Source organism: Halichoerus grypus, chromosome 11 (genome assembly GCF_964656455.1).
Source record: "Halichoerus grypus chromosome 11, mHalGry1.hap1.1, whole genome shotgun sequence".
Classification (NCBI taxonomy): Eukaryota; Metazoa; Chordata; class Mammalia; order Carnivora; family Phocidae; genus Halichoerus; species Halichoerus grypus.
Window position 1 is genome coordinate 52,947,034 of NC_135722.1, and position 21,079 is coordinate 52,968,112.

The 21,079-nt window shown below is 38.7% G+C and overlaps 1 protein-coding gene and 1 pseudogene across 2 annotated transcripts in view; both read left to right on the top strand.

Moving 5' to 3' along the window:
- Positions 1–21,079, top strand: part of PAAF1 (proteasomal ATPase associated factor 1) — a 42,716-nt gene that overhangs the window by 6,110 nt on the left and 15,527 nt on the right. For both annotated transcript variants that reach the window (XM_078058532.1, XM_036119511.2), the window contains exons 4-6: positions 96–185; positions 15,436–15,534; positions 16,174–16,324. In XM_078058532.1, the coding sequence (XP_077914658.1) occupies positions 96–185; positions 15,436–15,534; positions 16,174–16,324 (340 nt within the window). The remainder of the gene's footprint in view (positions 1–95; positions 186–15,435; positions 15,535–16,173; positions 16,325–21,079) is intronic.
- On the top strand, positions 9,444–9,990 carry LOC144379531 (TP53-regulated inhibitor of apoptosis 1 pseudogene; annotated as a pseudogene).

Consider the following 21,079-nt stretch of genomic DNA (forward strand, 5'->3'; position numbering starts at 1 on the left):
TGAGAATTTCCTATCATCCTGATGTTTTCTTTAAGAGCCTTTCATTCCACTGGAGTAATTTTACTGATGAATTTCATCTTTCCCTCTCCTTTTAGAAAAGCATTCATATTTCTTGTCCAAAGGAAAATGCATCCTCAAAGTTTTTGGCCCCATACACTACTTTTTCCAGAATTCATTCAAAGAGTGTAAGTATTTTGATAAAATGAGGAGAGATTATAATAGCATGTTAATTTTTCATTTTATCTGCTTGAGTGCTATAAACATTCATAATGAATGTGTCTTTTATTTACTGTGTATTGTTAAGGTACCATAGCTGAAGTGTGATACATTTGGCAAAACTGGTATTTGGGTCCATATAGAATATGTATACAAATCCACTCAATGGTAGTCTTAGAGAATGGAATTGTCTGAAGTTTACTTATTTATGTTTTAGCAGAGCTGCTTTGTGGCTTTTGGATAATGATAGTAGCTATGTTTATCTAATTTGCCATTGCTCATATTTGTCTCATTGCCTACAGGACAGGGACATTTTCTCACAATTCCAAGTACAGCATATTGAGGAATAATTTTCAGAGGTCTCTGTGATAATGCCCTTTCTACTACCATGATCTTTTTGGAAGCATAAATGAGAAATATGTGTATAAACTGATTATATTAAAGCCTTCCATTTTATTGTGTGGTACATTTTACAAAATGGCTGTTTTTTATCCTTATTATAAAACAAGACATAGATTTGGTGATAAAAATTTAGGAAATATAAAAAGGTGAAAAATCAGTGACATTCTACAACCTTAAGTAACTATTGTGAGCTTTTGTTACAAATGCTGTATTAATAATAATTACAGTAGTAATATCTAACATTTATTGATTGCCTACAATGTGCACCATGTTAAGCTTTATGTATTATTTCACTTGATTCTCCTCGTCTTTTTTCTTTTATTTTAAAAGATTTTATTTATTTATTAGAAAGAGGGTGAGAGAGAGAGTGCGCACGAGCAGGGGGAAGGGCAGAGGGAGAGGGAGAAGCAGACTCCCCGCTGGGCAAGATGCGGGACTTGATCCCAGGAATCTGGGATCATGACCTGAGTTGAAGGCAGACGGCTAACCAACTGAGCCACTCAGGCACCCCACCCTGTCTTTTTTCTTTAAATATTTTACCAAAATAGGGGGACTTGGGTGGCTCAGATGGTTAAGCGTCTGCCTTCGGCTCAGGTCATGATCCCAGGGTCCTGGGATTGAGCCCCGCATCTGCTTCTCCCCTTCCCTCTGCTTCTCCCCCTGCTCATATTCTCTCTTTCAATGTATCTCTGTATCTCGAATGAATTAAAAAAAAAAAAAACTTTAAATATTTTACCAAAATAGGTTTTTATAGTACATGCTGTTTTATAACTTGCTTTTTATTCCTTAATAATGTATTATGTACATCACTATATGTCATCTTTCTGCATATTCTTTTTTTTTCTGCATATTCTTTTAAGAGCTGCACAGTATTCCTACTGTATGATTTACTACAATTCATTTTTCCAATCTTGTGTTACTGGACTTTCAGATATTTTTGATTTCCTGATTTTTTACTTTGGTGATTTGGCTAACCCTTTATTCACAAAGATAGGAAGAAATTAGAATACATTTATAAAATAGAGTTGCTGAGTCACAGGGGATGCAAGTTATAAGGCTTTTGGTATGTTCTGACTTCCACTTAACTAATTTATTGAGTTAACTATTGCTCTGCCTTTCCTGTGTAAACCGTACTGACTGAAGCTCACAGCACATTCACAGCTTGTAAGCTCTCCTCTGAGATCTGCATACTGTGACACTGCTGGTTAAGTTGAATGCTTAATAAGGATAAGTTACATTATCAGTTATATTGTTTTTGAAATTTTGTTAATTAAATATGGTAAACCAATGTAATATGAGTATGAAAAGACAGAGTGATTATGTCTTTGAAAACTAAATTGATTGCTTTGGAAAGACTTGATAAAGAAGAGGTTTTTTAAAAAACTGCTATAATAGAGGCGCCTGGGTGGCTCCGTCAGTTGAGCGTCCAGTTCATGATTTCAGCTCAGGTCATAATCTCAGGGTCTTGGGATCGAGCCCCGCGTCGGGCTTCTGACTCAGCAGGGAGTCTGCTTGAGATTCTTTCTCTCCCTCTGCCCCTCCCCCCACTAAAGCTCTCTCTAAAATAAATAAATTTTTAAAAAACCTGCTATAATAGTATGTGTGGGCAAGATAAATGCAAACTGTTACAGAAAAGATTTTTTATAAAAATCCTACGTGAATTTTGCTCTTAATTGCTTTATAAACGTGAATAAAGATTTGCCTTGCTTTAAAGAAATCAAGTTATGAATTGTGCCTTTTGATTAATAGTTAATTACAAGAAAGTCAAGGTGAAACTTCCCTTTTTTTGACTTTAAAACATTTTAATAATGTATATACTTTTTAAATTTTTTAAAATTTAAATTCAGTTAATTAACATATAATATATTATTAGTTTCAGAGGTAGAGTTCAGTGATTCATCAGTCTTATATAATACCCAGTGCTCATTACATCACGTGCCCTCCTTAATGTCCATCACCCAGTTACCCCATTCCCCGCCCTCCTCCCCTCCAGCAACCCTCAGTTTGTTTCCTATGATTAAGAGTCTCTTCTGGTTTGTGTCCCTCTCTGATTTCGTCTTGTTTTATTTTTTTTCCTCGCTTCCCCTATAATCCTATGTTTTGCTTCTTAAATTCCACATATGAGTGAGATCCTATGATAATTGTTTTTCTCTGATTTATTTCGCTTATCATAATACCCTCTAGTTCCATCCACATCATTGCAAATGGCAAGATTTCATTTTTTGATGGCTGAGTAGTATTCTGTTGTATATATATACCACATCTTCTTTACCCATTCATCTGTCGATAGACATCTGGACTCTTTCCATGGTTTGGCTATTGTGGACATTGCTGCTATAAACATTGGGGTACATATGCTCCTTCGAATCAGCATTTTTGTATCCTTTGGATGAATACCTAGTAGTGCAATTGCTAGGTCGTAGGGTAGCTCTGTTTTCAACTTTTTGAGGAACCTTCCTGCTGTTTTCCAGAGTGGCTGTACCAGCTTGCGTTACCACCAACAGTGTAAGAGTTCCCCTTTCTCCACATCCTCACCAACATCTGTCGTTTCCTGACTTGTTAGATTTAGCTATTCTGACCAGCGTGAAGTGGTATCTCATTGTGACTTTGACTTGTATTTCCCTGATGCCGCGTGATATTGAGCATTTTTTTCATGTGTCTGTTGGCCATTTGGTTGTCTTCTTTGGAGAAATGTCTATTCATGTCTTCTGCCTATTTCTCGACTGGATTATTTGTTCTTTGGGTGTTGAGTTTGATAAGTTCTTTACAGATTTTAGATACTGTCCCTTTATCTAATAAGACATTTGCAAATATCTTCTGCCATTCTGTTGGTTGTCTTTTGGTTTTGTCGATTGTTTCCTTTGCTGTACAAAACCTTTTATCTTGATGAGGTCCCAATAGTTCATTTTTGCCCTTGCTTCCTTTGCCTTTGGCGAGGTTTCTAGGAAGATGTTGCTGTGGCTGAGGTCGAAGAGGTTGCTGCCTGTGTTCTCCTTTAGGATTTTGATGGACTCCTGTCTCACATTTAGGTCTTTCAACCATTTTGAGTCTATTTTTGTGTGTGGTGTAAGGAAATGGTCCAGTTTCATTCTTCTGCATGGGGCTGTCCAATTTTCCCAACACCATTTGTTGAAGAGACTGTCTTTTTTCCGTTGGACATTCTTTCCTGCTTTGTTGAGGATTAGTTGACCATAGAGTTGAGGATCCATTTCTGGGCTCTCTATTCTGTTCCATTGATCTATGTGACTGATTTTGTGCCAGTATCATACTGTCTTGATGATTACAGCTTTGTAATCATCTTCAGACTTCATAAGAGGTCAAAGTCTGGAATTGTAATGCTACCAGCTTTGATTTTCTTTTTCAACATTCCTTTGGCTTTTTGGGGTCTTTTCTGGTTCCATACAAATTTTAGGATTATTTGTTACAGCTCTGTGAAAATGTTGATGGTATTTTGATAGGGTTTGCATTGAATGTGTAGATTCTTCTAGGTAGCATAGACATTTTAACAGTATTTTTCTTCTAATCCATGAGCATGGAATGTTTTTCCATTTCTTTGTGTCTTCCTCAGTTTCCTTCATGAGTGTTCAATAGTTTTCTGAGTACAGATCCTTTGCCTCTTTGGTTAGGTTTATTCTAGGTGTGTTATGGTTTTTGGTGCAGTTGTAAATGCGATTGACTCCTTAATTTCTCTTTCTTCTGTCTCATTGTTCATGCATAGAAATGCAACTGATTTCTGTGCATTGATTTTATATCCTGCCACTTTGCTAAATTCCTGTATGAGTTCTAGCAATTTGGGGGTGGAGTCTTTTGGGTTTTCCACATTGAGTATCATGTCATCTGCAAAGAGTGAGAGTTTGACTTCTTCTTTGCTGATTCGGATGCCTTTTATTTTTGTTGTTGTTGTCTGATTGCTGAGGTTAGGACTTCTAGTACTATGTTGAGCAGCGTTGGTAAGAGTGGACATCCCTGCCATGTTCCTGACTTTAGGGGAAAAGCTCTCAGTTTTTCCCCATTGAGAATGATATTTGCTGTGGGTTTTTCATAGATGGTTTTTTTTTTTTTTTTAAATATTTTATTTATTTATTTGACAGAGAGAGAGACAGCAAGAGAGGGAACACAAGCAAGGGGAGTGTGAGAGGGAGAAGCAGGCTTCCTGCGGAGCAGGGAGCCCGATGCGGGGCTCGATCCCAGCACCCGGGGATCATGACCTGAGCCAAAGGCAGACGCTTAACGACTGAGCCACCCAGGCGCCCCCATAGATGGTTTTTATGATATTGAGACATGTTCCCTCTATCCCTACAGTGTGAAGAGTTTTAGTCAAGAAAGGATGCTGTACTTTGTCCAGTGCTTTTTCTGCATCTATTGAGAGGATCATATGGTTCTTGACCTTTCTTTTATTAATGTAGTGTATCACATTGATTGATTTGCAGATGTTGAACCACTCTTGCAGCCCAGGAATAAATCCCACTTGGTCATGGTGAATAATCCTTTTAATGTACTGTTGAATCCTATTGGTTAGTATTTTGGTGAGAACTTTTGCATTCATGTTCATCAGGGATATTGGTCTGTAATTCTCCTTTTTTGGTGGGGTCTTTGTCTGGTTTTGGGATCAAGGTAATGCTGGCCTCATAGAAAGTTTGGAAGTTTTCCTTCCATTTCTATTCTTTGAAACAGCTTCAAAGGATAGGTATTAATTCTTCTTTGAATGTTTGGTAGAATTCCCCTGGGAAGCCATCCGGCCCTAGACTTTTGTTTGTGGGGTGATTTTTGATGACTGCATCAATTTCCTTGCTGGTTATGGGTCTGTTCAGGTTTTCTATTTCCTCCTGGTTCAGTTTTGGTAGTTTATACATCTCTAAGAATGCCTCCATTTCTTCTAGATTGTTTAATTTGTTGACATATACTTGCTCATACTATGGTCTTATAATTGTTTGTATTTCTTCAGTGTTCATTGTGATCTCTCCTCTTTCACTCATGATTTTATTTATTTGGGTCCTTTCTCTTTTCTTTTTGATTAAGTCTGGCCAGGGGTTTATCAATCTTATTAATTCTTTCAAAGAATCAGTTCCTAGTTTCCTTGATCTGTTCTACTGCTCTTTTGGTTTCTATTTCATTGATTTCTGCTCTGATCTTTATTGATTCTCTTCTCCTGCTGGGTTTAGGTTTTACTTGCTGTTTTTTCTCCAGCTCCTTTAGGTGTAAGGTTAGGTTGTATATTCGAGACCTTTCTTGTTTCTTGAGAAAGGCTTGTATTGCTATATACTTCCCTCTTAGGACCACCTTTGCTGCATCCCAGAGGTTTTGAACAGTTGTGTGTTTTTTTGTGTTTTTTAAAGATTTTATTTATTTGACAGAGAGATAGAGCACAAGTAGGCAGAGTGGCAGGCAGAGGCAGAGGGAGATTTAGACTCCCTGCTGAGCGGGGAGCCCGACGTGGGACTCGATCCCAGGACCCTGGGATTGTGACCTGAGCCAAAGGCAGATGCTTAACCGACTGAGCCACCCAGGAGCCCTCATTGTGTTTTCATTTTCATTTGTTTCCATGAAGTTTTTTAATTCTTCTTTAATTTCCAAGGTTGACCCATTCATTCTTTAGTAGGATGCTCTTTAGCTGCTGTGTATTTCAGTTCTTTCCAAATTTCCTCTTGTGATTGAGTTGTAGTTTCAAAGCATGGTGGTCTGAAAATATGCAGGGAATGATCCCAATCTTTTAGTACTGGTTGAGACCTGATTTGTGACCTATATGTGATCTATTCTAGAGAATGTCCATGTGTACTAGAGAAGAATGTGTATTCTGTTGCTTTAGGATGAAATGCTCTGAATATATCCGTGAAGTCTATCCAGTCCAGTGTGTCCTCAAAGCCCTTGTTTCCTTGTTGATCTTCTGCTTAGATGATCTGTCCATTGCAGTGAGTGGGTGTTATCTCCTACTATTATTGCATTATTATGTATGTGTTACTTTTATTTTGTTATTTTTTTTTTAAGATTTTATTTATTTATTTGACAGAGAGAGAGACAGCGAGAGAGGGAACACAAGCAGGGGGAGTGGGAGAGGGAGAAGCAGGCTTCCCCACGGAGCAGGGAGCCCAATGCGGGGCTCGATCCCAGGACCCCGGGATCATGACCTGAGCCAAAGGCAGACGCTTAACAACTGAGTCACCCAGGCGCCCCACTTTTATTTTGTTATTAATTGGTTTATGTAATTGGCTGCACCCATGTTAGGGGCATAAATATTTACAGTTGTTAGATCTTCTTGTTGGATAGACCCTTTAATTATGATATAGTTTCCTTCCTCATATCTTATTACAGTCTTTGGTTTAAAATCTAATTTGTCTGATATAAGGATTGCCATCCAGCTTTCTTTTGATGTCCATTAAAATGATAAATTGTTTTCCACTCCCTCACTTTCTTTCTTTCTTTTTTTTTTTTTTTAAGATTTTATTTATTTGTTTGACAGAGAGAGAGACAGCAAGAGAGGGAACACAAGCAAGGGGAGTGTGAGAGGGAGAAACAGGCTTCCTGCTGAGCAGGGAGCCCAGTGTGGGGCTCGATCCCAGGACCCTGGGATCACGACCTGAGCCGAAGGCAGACACTTAATGACAGAGCCACCCAGGCGTCCCCCCACCTCCTCACTTTCAATCTGGAGGTGTCTTGGGGTCTAAAATGAGTCTCTTGCAGATAGCATATCCATGGGTCTTGCTTTTTTACCAATCTGATACCCTGTGTCTTTTGATTGGGGCATTTATCCCATTTATATTCAGAGTAACTATTGAAATGAATTTAGTGCCATTGTAAAGTGTCTGTGAAGTCACTGTTTTTGTATGTTGTCTCTGTTCCTTTCTGGTCTATGTTACTTTTGAGCTCTCTCTTCGCTTAAAGGATTCCTTCTAATATTTCTTGTAAGGGTGGATTAGTGATCACAAATTCTTTTAGTTTCTGTTTGTCCTGGAAGCTTTTTATCATTCCTTCTATTTTGAATGACATCCTAGCTGGATAAAGTATTCTTGGCTGCACGTTTTTCTCATTTAGCACACTGAATATATCATGCCAATCCTTTCTGGTCTGCCAGGTCTCTGTGGATAGGTCTGCTGCCAGTCTAATGTTTCTACCCTTGTCGGTTACAGACCTTTTGTCCCTGAGCAGCTTTCAAGATTTTCTCTTTGTCTCTTAGATTTGCAAGTTTCACTATCATATGTCAGGGTGTTGACCTATTTTTACTGATTTTGAGAGGGGGGGTTCTCTTTGCCTCCTGGACTTGAATGCCTGTTTCCTTCCCAAATTTAGGGGAAGTTCTCTGCTATAATATGCTTCAATATACCTTCTGCCCCTTTCTCTCTTTCCTCTTCTTCTGGGATTCCCAATTATTCTAATATTGTTTTGCTTTATGGTATCACTTATCTCTCGAAATCTCTCCTCATGATCCAGTAATTGTTTTTTTTTTTTAAGATTTTTATTTATTTATTTGACAGAGAGAGACACAGCGAGAGAGGGAACACAAGCAGGGGGAGGGGGGAGGGAGAAGCAGGCTTCCCGTGGAGCGGGGGCCCGATGCGGGGCTCGATCCCAGGACCCCGGGATCATGACCTGAGCCGAAGGCAGACGCTTAACAACTGAGCCACCCAGGTGCCCTGATCCAGTAATTGTTTATCTCTCTTTTTCTCAGCTTCTTTATTCTCCAACATTTTATCTTCTACATCACTGATTCTCTCTTCTGCCTCATTTATCCTAGCAGTTAGAGCCTCCATTTTTGATTACATCTCATTAATATCCTTTTTAATTTCAACTTGATTAGATTTTAGTTCTTTTATTTCTCCAGAAAGGGATTCTCTAGGGTCTTCTATGCTTTTTACAAGCCCAACTAGTATCTTTATAATCGTTATTCTGAACTCTAGTTCTGACATCTTACTTATATCCATACTCATTAGGTCCCTGGCAGTCAGTACTGCCTCTTAGTCTCTTTTTTGAGGTATTTTTCCATCTTGTCATTCTGTTCAGAGAAGAATAGATGAACGAGGGAACAAAATACTAAAATGGCAACAGAGACCCCAGAGAAATATACACTAAACAAATCAGAAGAGACCTGGGGGGGGGGGCGGGGAAAAGAATATAATCAGACAGGTGAACAGAATAGAGCAATGCACTGGATCCTGTGTGTATTTTGGTTGTTTGTTAGAAAACTAGATTCCAAAATTGTAAAGAAAGAAAAACTTATATATGTACAAAAATAAAATTAAAAACAATGAAAGGTTAGAATGTACTGTAAAAATGAAAATTAAAAGCCAAAAAAAAAAAAAAAAAGGAATGTAAGCAGACAGGTGAACAGAACAGAGCAATACACTATAATCTGGGTGTATTTTGGTCTGTTTATTAGAAAAAACTACATCCCATGGGTTAGCCTGGTGATGGGTATTGAGGAGGGCACGTTCTGCATGGAGCACTGGGTGTTATGCACAAACAATGAATCATGGAACACTATATCTAAAACTAATGATGTAATGTATGGGGATTAACATAACAATAAAAAAAATTAAAAAAAAAAAAAAAGAAAAAGAAAAAACTACATCCCAAAATTGTAAAGAAAGAAAAACTTATATATGTACAAAAATAAAATTAAAAACAATGAAAGGTTAGAATGTACTGTAAAAATGAAAATTAAGGGGCTCCTGGGTGGCTCAGTCGTTGGGCATCTGCCTTCGGCTCAGGTCATGATCCCAGGGTCCTGGGATCGAGCCCCGCATCGGGCTCCCTGCTCAGCTGGGAGTCTGCTTCTCCCTCTCCCTGTCCCCCTGCTTGTGTTCCCTCTCTTGCTGTGTCTCTCTCTGTCAAATAAATAAATAAATAAAAGTTTAAAAAATAATAATAAAAATAAAATAATAAAAATTAAAATTAAAAGCCAAAAAAAAAAAAAAGGAATGTAAGCAGACAGGTGAACAGAACAGAGCAATACACTATAATCTGGGTGTATTTTGGTCTGTTTATTAGAAAAAAACTACATCCCAAAATTGTAAAGAAAGAAAAACTTAACTGCCGCCACCATGAATAGCGTAGGGCAGGCGTGCACTGACATGAAGCGCGAGTAAGACCAGTGCTTCAGTCGTTGGTTTGCGGAGAAGTTCCTCAAGGCGGACAGCTCCCCAGTCCCGTGCACCGACCTCTTTAAGCACTGTCAGCAGTGTGTTCAGAAAGCAATAAAGTAGGAGATTCCCACTGAAGGACTGGAATTCATGGGCCATGTCAAAGAAAAGCTTGAAAGCTCTTCTTGACCTTGACAGTCACCTTGAAAATAGACTCCTTCAATCAGGATATTGAGGACACTGGATTTCGTCAATTAAGGCTGTGAAAAAAACCATTGATTTAATGAGGAGTTTAGGAGGGAGGAGTTTTCTTTCCTCCCTGATTTCCTCTCACTTGTAAAAGATGCATCACTGTTTGCTTTGAGATGATTTTTCACTTGCCCTGGCATCTTGCAGGAACTCCATGTGCTAAAACTGAATGATTTCTTGGGATTATGGTTGTAATACTTGGTCTGGGATCAGATTTAAATATCCTTTATATGTAAATACTGATAAATTTGTCAAGATGTTCAGGGTTGCCTGACCACTTGAGTTTTGCTGCAAAGGACATTGAGTACATTGTACTAGGGTTATTATTCATGGAAGCAATTGGTTAGGATCTCTCTTTTCTCTCAAGGAGCTAAGCCTCTGAAAAGAGATCCCAGCACAATAGTTTTAATCAATGCTTGGGAGAACAGTTTTATTTTTATATGATAATTTTTAAGATTGTTGGTGGACTGGGTTAGTCAAGAGGAAGACAGCTTTAAGAATTCCCTACCTTAAGAAGAGGTGTCAGATTCTGATTAATATGTGAAAGCTTGAATGTTGCTTTGTACACCATTTCAGAGCTCATAGTGTATTTTAGGAATTAAGATCCTTGGAGTAACAATGGAGGAAAATCCTAAATTGCAAATATTTGCTGTTGCCAGCTTTCTGCCCAAGTCAATTAATTAAGCCAACCTGTATTATCATAAAACTGCCAAAATGCTGCATATGGTTAAATGGGAGAAGAGTTTGTTTTATATACCTTGTGTACCCACCCTGCCCTGTAATGTCTGTAATCATGAAGATGGACTAAATTGTAACATTTAGTTTCAAAAAAAAAAAACCCTCACATATATACAAAAATAAAATTAAACACATTGAAAGGATAGAATATAACTGTAACTATGAAAACTTAAAAAGACTTAAACGAAAGAAAAAGAAGAAGAAAAAAAGAATATGATCAGACAGGTGAAGAGAACATAGCAGTACACTAGATTATGGGTGTTATTTTGGTCTATTTGTAGATGATAAAGCCCATCGGTTTATTCCTTTACGGTAACTACTTTTGGGGTCCTGCTTAGGGTAGTCCATGATTTTATATATATTCACTTTTTTTTTTTTTTAGGGAGGGAGGGGGTGGGGGAGGGGTAGAGGGAGAGAGAGAGAGAGAATCCTAAGCAGGCTCCACGCCCAGCACGGAGCCTGATGGAGGGCTCAGTCTCAGAACCCTGAGATCATGGCCTGAGCCGAAATCAAGAGTTACTTAACTGAAAGAGCCACCCAGGTGCCCGTATATATATATATTCACTTTTAATTGCACAGCATAATGGATAAGAGCACAGACTCTAGTGATAGACTCATTGGATTTGACTCTTTGGATTTGAATTTCGGTTCTGCCTCTTGCTGTGCTCTTAGGCCAGGTACTTACCCTCTATGTCACAGATTCTTATTTGTAAAATAGGGGTAAAAGTAGTATCTCATGGGGTTGTTACAAGGATTGAAACAGAATTTGATCTGAAACATAGTAAGCATGATATGTGTTAAATAAAATTATAAATATACTATTTTCTTTGAATTTTTATGTTTTTTCTACATTTCAAACTTTGTTACTTGGTTTAAAGTAGGGATGTAACTTAATTATTTTTGAAATGATTGCATATCAAGGCACTATAAAGTAATCCATCCATATCTCGCTCTCTTGAATTGTCATATTTATCCAATAATTAGGATTATCCCATTGATCTGTTTTTTTGCTGGAACTAAGAAATGGATCTTTAGCTTTAAATTCTGACCTAGGTTTGCATCCTGGCTCTGTTGTGTCACCTTGGGGATATTACTTAATCACTTCCTAAACCTCAGATTTCTCAACTGAAAAATAGAAATAATTCCTATCTTAATAGATTTTTAAAAAAGATTTTGTTATTTATTTGACAGAGAGAGACACAGCGAGAGAGGGAACACAAGCAGGGGGAGTGGGAGAGGGAGAAGCAGGCTTTCCACTGAGCAGAGAGCCCGATGCGGGGCTCGATCCCAGGACCCTGAAATCATGACCTGAGCCAAAGGCAGACGCTTAACGACTCAGCCACCCAGGTGCCCCTATCTTAATAGATTTTTGAGGGTGTTATATGAGGGTAGTGTCTGTTACATGTCTGGTATATAATAGCTATTCAATAAATGTTAGTGTCCTTTCTTCTTTTTTAAAAGTTTGGAGAAAGGAGATAGCTGGTATGGCCTATAATCTACTCTTCAGTGTTTTGTCATTTTGGAAGAACTGCATAGTTCAGATTTAATTATTTTTTAGATATAGGAACTAGGACTCCAAAGATATGTAAAACAGCTAAGGTAACAATATCTCTGTCCCCTCCAGGGACAATATATTAACTGAGAGGATACAATAGAATACATCAAAATTTCTTAACCATGGCACTATTGACATTTTGAGCTGGGTAATTCTTTATTGTAGGGGACTGTTCCCCAATTGTGACAACTAAACATGTTTCCAGACATCACCAAATGTGATGAGCTAATTTGCCCCTGGTTGACAACCACTACAATATATGAACATAGTGCTGAAGACTACTAGGGAGGAAGTGATAAACTTTTTGGCAGAATTGGGAAAACCTTTTGAGAAATAGGTCATTTTTTTTCTTTTCTCCAGCTTACTTTATTTTAAGAATACAGTATATAATACATATACAAGATTTTTAAATTAAATTAAATTTACTTTTTTTTTTTAAAGTAAGCTCTATGCCCAACATGGAGCTTGAACTCACAGCCCTGAGATCAAGAGTCACATGCTCTATCAACAGAGCCAGTGAGGTGCCCCAAATTTACTTATTTTTATTTGAGTATAGTTGAGAGAAGTAGGTCATTTAAAAAAAATTATTAATTGTGCCCTTTTTAAAAGGATTTTATTTATTCGAGAGATAGAGCAAGAGAGAGCATAAGCAGGTAGGAGGGGCAGAGGGAGAAGCAGGCTCCCTGCTAAGCAGGGAGCCTGACACGGGGCTCTATCCCCGGACCCTGGGATCATGACCTGAGCCAAAGGCAGATGCTTAACCGACTGAGCCACCCAGGTGCCCTAATTGTGCCCTTTTTTTATTTCTTATTCTCATTTTCTCTTATTTGAGTTCATTATTAGGTAGACTTATCCATTTATTAATCACCTACTATAATCCAGGTACTCTGGGCACTGGGACTATAGCAATGAATAAAACTGTTGTGTAGCACCTACATTCTTGGGGTGTGGGACCAGACAGGATTTGCTAATGACTTGGATGTGAAAGGTGAGAGAAAATGAGTTGGGATCATTCCAGAATTTTCAAAAGAAGTGGATAAATTATGTTGCCATTTACTGATTGAGGTCAAGTAGTTGTATTGGTGTGAAGCTGGGGGAAATGAGAGTTGTGTTTTGAACATGGTAAGTTTGAGGTGACCACTATGAAGCCAAAGGTAGATGCCTAGCTGGGAGTTGAGTAGATAGCACCTGCGTCAGGAAAGAGGTTGAGCTCTGTTGCTTTAGGGATTAAAACTACTTCAGCGTGAGTAGGAGTGTTTAAATGTGTTGTTTCTGGGGTCCTGCAAATGAGGACAGTAGTTGCTCTTATTGATATGGGTCAGATGGCTTTACTCACCTACCTAGTGTTGTTAAGGTACTTCATTCTTATTACCAAACTGCTATTGTTTGTTATTTGTTGAGTAGTTACTATGTACGTAGCCTGTGGTTGTGTTAAGAAAGTGCTGGACATGGGCACATGGCTGGCTTAGTCGGTAGAGCATGCGGCTCTTGATCTTGGGGTTGTAAGTTTGAGCCCTGTGTTGGGTGTAGAGATTACTTAAAAATAAAATCTTTCAAAAAAAAAAAAGTGCAGGACATTGTTCTGACACTTACAGAGCTTGTCATGTAGTTGGGGAGCCAGACATAGAATTGAAAAGTTAATTGATGATACTAGTATTCAGGCTTAAGGCAGGTTTAAGGATAGTAGCAGTAGTTTGGAGAAGAAAGATCTGAGAGATGGGTACTCCTGTACTCAGAATGTGAAGGCATGGCTATGTCAGATTTACCTCCGAGTCTCCAATACCCAGCAATGGGAAGCTAGGAGCAGAATGGGATTATTATGAAAATCAAATGATATAATGTTATTTGGAAATGCTTTCTAAATGATAAAACATGATATAAAGGTTAATTTTTGTCATAATCCTTAAAATTAAAGAATCCACAATTAAGTTAATAGTACTTCTTTTCTGGGACACCTGGGTGGTTCAGTTGCCTAAACATCTGACTCTTGGTTACGGCTCAGGTCGTGATCTCAGGGTCGTGAGATCAAGCTCACATCAGGCTCCACGCTCAGCAGGGAGCCTGCATGAGGATTTTCTCTCTCTCTGCCTCTGCCCCTGTGCACACGAGTGCTCTCTCTCTCTCTTTTTCTCTCTAAAATAAATAAATAAATCTTAAAAAAAAAAGACAGTACTTTTATTCTGAGGAACCAAAATAAGGAAGAAATAGTCTTAGAAGTTATTAGAGGTGACAGATATGTCCCTTTAGTTGTTGCTGAACTTACTCATTATGGTTCAACTGGCATAGAACAAAGAAAAATGGAAGATTGGATAATTAAAGCCTACCCTACTTTTCCCTTAGTTGCCGGGAATATGTCTGGGATTATGTATCTCAGTCCTCCATTTCTGGAATATTTGCAGCTGGGTGTTTTTTAATAAAAAGGGTATGTATGTATGCATGTGTATGATCATTGCTTATGCATGAAGTGATTGCTAATTTTGAAACTGCATAAATTAATCAGAATTTTTTGTTACTTATTCTAAAATACACACATACACACAATTAGGATTTTATAGAGGGAATGTGAAGTAGTAAATTGGAAACATCTTTGCTTTTCCTTGAATCCTTCTGGTGCATTTTAGTTGACTGTCTTTTGTGTATGTGGGTTCCTAAGAATCAGGTATCTTAATTTTAAAATATCAAAAGGGGGTGCCTGGGTGCCTCAGTCGGTTAAGTGTCTGCCTTCGGCTCAGGTTATGATCCCAGGGTCCTGGGATCGAGCCCCGCATCGGGCTCCCTGCTCCACCGCCGGGAGCCTACTTCTCCCTCTCCCTCTGCTTGCTGCTCCCCCTGCTTGTGCTCTCTCTCTCTCTCTCTCTGTCAAATAAATAAATAAATAAAATCTTAAAAAAGAATTTAAAAAAATAGCGAAAGATGGAAATGATATGGGGATAGTAAAAACTTTATAGTTGAAGCCGGAGACTATAGATTATTACAAGAACATCTTTTTGTTTTGAGAAATAAAAGATGTTGGCGCTAGCCTTGTTAGGAGATAGGTGATGACACCTCAATCTTCAGGTGAAAACACATGTCCTTGGTGCTGGGAAGCATAGGCTTGAAGAAGTCTTGGAGGAGTGTGAAACAGGGGAGATCTTTAACATATTTCAGGGAAAAAAGAGCATTTCATTATTTATAACAGCAGTTATTTTGTCTTTTGAACAGATAACATGCCTGGACATTTCCAGTGGAGGCGGCCTTGGTGTGTCTTCTAGTACTGATGGAAGCATGAAGATCTGGCAGGCTTCCAATGGCGAGCTCAGAGTAAAGGCTTTGGATTTGCTTTTAGGGTCTTATACATGAAGGGTGGTCTGGGAAGCCTTAGACTGGGTGACAGAAAGAAGAGTGGTGCATTCTAAATTTATAGGACCACCACACTTCAATTGATCTTTGTTCTCCCATTTGTTAATCTCAGAACCATCCTCAATCTTGGTGATTTGCCGGAACAGATTGGGGCTGAAACAGTGGAGAAGCCAGGCCAGTGAATGTCTAAGTGGGTGGTCTCTTGGTATGAACTGCCTTCAGTGATCAGCTAACAGATTAGGTAGGCTATTGTACTGATTATATGGCTGAGCCCCTCCAACTTACACAGAGGATTTTAAGAAGAGGTGAGTACAAGAGTCCTCAAGCCTCCTTAGTTCCTTATATGTAGTACTAGACTTAAGGAGGCTGTGAGAACCTTGGAGTTCAAATCCATAACATCTGTAGCTAGAGCTACACAAAAGGGAGTAAGTAGCTCTTAGAACACTACCTGGTATACAGATGAGCTAAAGAGATCCTTTTGGACCTCCATAGTTTTAAAACCCAGCATGTAGATATTTAAGGGACCAAAGATATGACAGGTAAGAGAATATCAGGGGATGGACAAGAGAACTAGCATGGAATTTTCTTTTGTTTTTCCAGAGAGTATTGGAAGGACATGTGTTTGATGTGAATTGTTGCAGGTTTTTCCCATCAGGCCTTGTGGTTCTGAGTGGGGGAATGGATGCCCAGCTGAAGATCTGGTCAGCTGAAGATGCTAGCTGTGTGGTGACATTCAAAGGTCACAGAGGAGGTATGATGATTTCTCCAAAAGGCTTCTCTAATGATCCCCAGAGACAAATCAGAAAGGTAGAAACAGAAGCTAGTTATCTACAAAAACACAAATAATTCCTTTAACTGACCATTTAAATGAGCTGTTTCCTCAAGGATTAGAAATTCCTTTGACACTGAGTCTTGTTGCTATCTAGAACTAACTGCTATACACAGATAGTTGTTTTCCACAGTTGATAAGTGAAAAAAAAAATCCTTCCCCAGAAAACTAAGTCATCCAGTGTTCTATCTGCTTGTGTGCTAGGAGAGAGAGAAATGTGTCCCCACATTTTCTCATTATTAGTCCTTTGAAGTGATAGTAAAAGCTGGGTGGCAAATGGCTGCATCACTAGATATCAAAGATGGAGCTTGGTACTGACTGTCAGTTCTTACGGATTTAAGTCACAGTTCAGATTTTAAAATGGATTAGCCATATAGCCAGTTGATAACAGGTTATAGAGACAGAATGAGAACACTTTCCCTTTGTAACTGGTTGGTTTGTGGGAAAAAAATTATAATTTAGAGACGTTTTATCCTTAATCGGAATGTTAAAAAGGTGATAAATGTTACTCTTATTTTACAAGTTTGGATATTTTCGAAAAAGCATTAATATCCCCAAATAATTCCTTACCTGGTTCCCTCCTTTGGAATCATAGTACACATCATCTATGCCACTCATTTGAGAATTAATTATGTATTGCCCTATACTTAAGGTATTTAAGCTAGTCTTTTGCTTTGTGTACCTGACTATATTATAAATAACTTGCGTGGTTGAGTTTTAAGTTTTAATATTTCTTTATAATGATTTGTTAGGTTACATACAGATCATCTAGCAAATACATGTTAACCTTAGCAAGGTTATTTCTAGGACTGTCAGTACACAGGTGCATTGAGAAGGAATAGAAAAGATATTTGGAGCCTTCCTCACATTCAGCCTGAAGAACTGACTGGTCTAAGGAGTCAAAGTGGCCTGCATAGAGGGGGAGTCCAGGAGCCAAACGGGTCTAAAGGAACCCTGAGGTACTCACCTCGCATCTGGCCATCCTGAATTTGTGAGGCACGGGGAAGTTTTCCAGTGGAACAAGACATGACTGTGAGCTTAACAAAATGCATATTCAATGTCAACGCACACTCAACTTAGGAATTCCTTTGGGCGACTGCAGTATGCCCACCATGTGAAAACTAAGTCGTCCAGTGTCCTTTATTTCTTCCTAAGAATACACGTGCATCACTTAGCTTAGAGTGAAGTACATAATGTTTGTCAATCCGATTGAATCTTTATTCATTCTTCGGCCTTACGAGAACGTCCCAGGGTGGGGTGGGAGCTTCTCTAGATACTCTAGATATAACAACTCTTGACTTGTCTTTTTTTTTTTTTTTGAGAGGAGGAATTTTATTAGGTTGAATAGAAGCGACAAACTGTGGGAGAAATGACATGAAGTCAGATCCAGGCTAATGTCTGTCAGGTCTTGAATGCTCCTGCCCATGTAGTTCTGTAAAGTAAGGCCAGATTTGGTGTTGCCCGTTCTTCCACAGTACAGAAAATCAAAATTAATCTCTGATAGTTTAGCAGCATATGGGTCACTCCAGCCGAATGAATTCCAAGTTTCGTTGTATGGCTCCTTTTTTAATCTCTTTAGTTACAAAATTTTGAAGCATGTTTATTAGCAAAGGCCATGAACTACATAAAAAATAGAATAAAAATTACTACCTGCATGTATGATCTTTAGTGGTTTCACAAGTGGTAACTAAATAAGAGAAACAGAAGATAGTGAGTGTTGGGCAATCCTCTGGGGTCCCCTCCCTCCTCGGAAGCTTTGTATGATCACTTTGCTATTGGTCAATAAACCTTGCTTTGCTGCCCCCACGCCCCAAAAGAAGATAGTGAGTGTTGAAAGTGAACATGGTCTTTTATTGCCTAGGTTAAGTCTTGGCAAGTGAGACATAAAAGAAACCACCAGGAACACTGGACTGAACATAGCCTGATGCTTATTGCAAGGAACCATTAGGACGCTAACAAAGTAGCTCTGTATAAAGATCTTGTGTAAAGGATAAACTTTGGTTAGTTTAATTAAGTCCCTGGCTTTCTTATTGCTTCTAGCATATGAAAATATGATAGTAAGTGAGACAGTATGTAGGGTGTTTAAGCATGGGATTTGGAGACATGTAAATCTTGGTTTAAATCTTAATTCTTCCACCTATAATCTGTATGACCTCAGAAAGTTGCTTAACCATTCTGAGCCTTAGTTTCCTCATGTAAAATGGGGATAGCAGTATTAAATGAGATGTTGCATGTGAAGGATTTAGCATAATCCCTGGTATTATAGTAAGTGCACAATAAATGTTATTGTTCATATAAAATATAAAGCTAAACTTTAATCCCAGGCAGGGGGGGTGAGCTTTGTGATGTTTTAACATACTTGTCATATGTGAAAAGCAGAAATTGTTATTTCTAATAGAATAGACTAATTCTAATTCTAATAGAATTTTTCCAGTAGCAACAAATATGATCCTAGTTAATATGTAATTGGTTTTCCCTTATATTTTTAGATACATATTTTATATATAAATAAAGAATTACTGTGTTCTTTAACAAGCAGAGATGAGATTTGTGTATGTTTTTAAATCCTTCTGATGAAAAGATAAACTAAAAGTAGTTTTGTCTTTGTAATACAGTAGTCCCCCTTTATCCATGGGGGATACGTTCCAAGACCTCCAGTGGATGCCTGAAACTGCGGATAGTACCAAACCGTGTATATACTGTCTTTTCCTATATGTACAAACCTATGATATGTAACAGGCAAATGGATACTGCGTGGATATGCTGGGTAAAGTGATGTGATTCACATCCCGTGTTTAACCAGAGAAAGTGACACTGTAGATAAGGGAAGACTACTGTATATGAGTCTTCTAAGTAGCTCTAAGGTATACTTTAGTTTGAAGTTTTTAAATTGCACAGGCCATTTAATTAGGTTGGTGAATTTGGAGGTTTATATAATACAATCCTTTGAGTAATAATAATTTAATAATCATAATTATTTCTAATAAGCACCAGATCATTCATAATCTATGAAAACGTTGAGGCCAAATGAAACACCACTGTAGTTGATTGGTTGAGTTTTTTGCTCACCATGGTAGGAAAACTGCTTACATTTGTGGAATAATTTTAGGAGGTCAGGTTGCATTTTCAGCACTTAGGCCATTATTTTCAAACTCCCTATATTTTCTTTGGAATAGGATATGCTGCCTCCAAGTAATAGTAGGTGCTTCAAGGCTCATTTTTTCTGAGATCTGAGTCGCAGCCATTACTCTTTCCATGCACAAACACACACACACACACACACGTACATTTCCCCTTCCTCGTATGTGTGTGTTTGCTTCCTAGCAACATTAAACCAGCTTCATATAATAATAAAACTAGGGCACCTGGGTGGCTCAGTCGTTAAGCGTCTGCCTTCGGCTCAGGTCATGATCCCGGGGTCCTGGGATCGAGCCCCGCATCAGGCTCCCTGCTCCGCGGGAAGCCTGCTTCTCCCTCTCCCACTCCCCCTGCTTGTGTTCCCTCTCTCGCTGTCTCTCTCTCTGTCAAATAAATAAATAAAATCTTTAAAAAATAATAGTAATAATAAAACTAGATAATCTTAATAGAGTAAATTGGTTAAAAACATTCCTAGATATATAAATGTTGCTCTATTTCTTATTAATACTTATTTTAGTCATAGTTTCATTTAACATTCTTATTTCCCAGACGTTGGCTAGGATGTTTATATGTGATTCAGCTGAATCTTTTCTTGAAGGCAATGCTTTTTTATCTTGGTTTTTATCTTGAGGACTTGTATCAGTTTGGTTTGATAGCTAAAGCCTTTGTGGCTTCAGGTGGGTCTTTGCTCTGGCAGCTTCTCTTACAAGAGCTGCCTACTACTTTCATAGCTTCTTTCTAGAGTAATTTGTCATAGGTTCCAGCTCCTGTAGGGTTCCTCTTTCTTTTATTCTTGTCATCTAAGAGTGAAGAGACCCATACTAGTTGCCACCATATTGTAAGAGGGGGTTGGGAGAAAGTAGAGTGCTACTTCCCACTACTTTGTTTTTTCTCTTTCCACCTGTTATTGCCAGGTCAGGGTAGGGGCTCAGCTCACCACTGGACCGTCCTGGCAGCACCCTGCTGGGTCTGATCGCTGTCAAAGGTCAAGGGAATTGGACTGCTGCCTCCTGCTTCAGTGGGAGTAGGGTAGAAGAGCACTCCCTATTTAGCCTCACTGACCTTGGGGAAGGGGAAGTAGCAGTTTTTCTCTTGCTCTTTGAGTAAATTGCCAACATTTTCTGTTAGGCCACCTCTTTTCCAGGCTTTTGCAACAGACATTTCTTGGATTTGGGTTGTTTTGTTTTTGTTTTTGTTTTAATTTGTGCATGTTTGTTTGTTTTTTTAATCAATTCCTTGTTGGAGGCTTCTGCAGTATCCTATCCAGGATTGTATGGGAAGCAATAAGGAAATCCAGGGAATTTGTTACCCTGTTGTTCAAGTCCTCAGGTCCCTAGGTGACCTTCTTTCCGTCCTTCAGTCTTCTTTTTTTTTTTTTTTAAAGATTTATTTATTTGACAGAGACAGCGAGAGAGGGAACACAAGCAGTGGGAGTGGGAGAGGGAGAAGCAGGCCTCCCGCTGAGCAGGGAGCCCGATGTGGGACTCGATCCCAGGACCCTGGGATCATGACCCAAGCCGAAGGCAGACGCTCAACGAC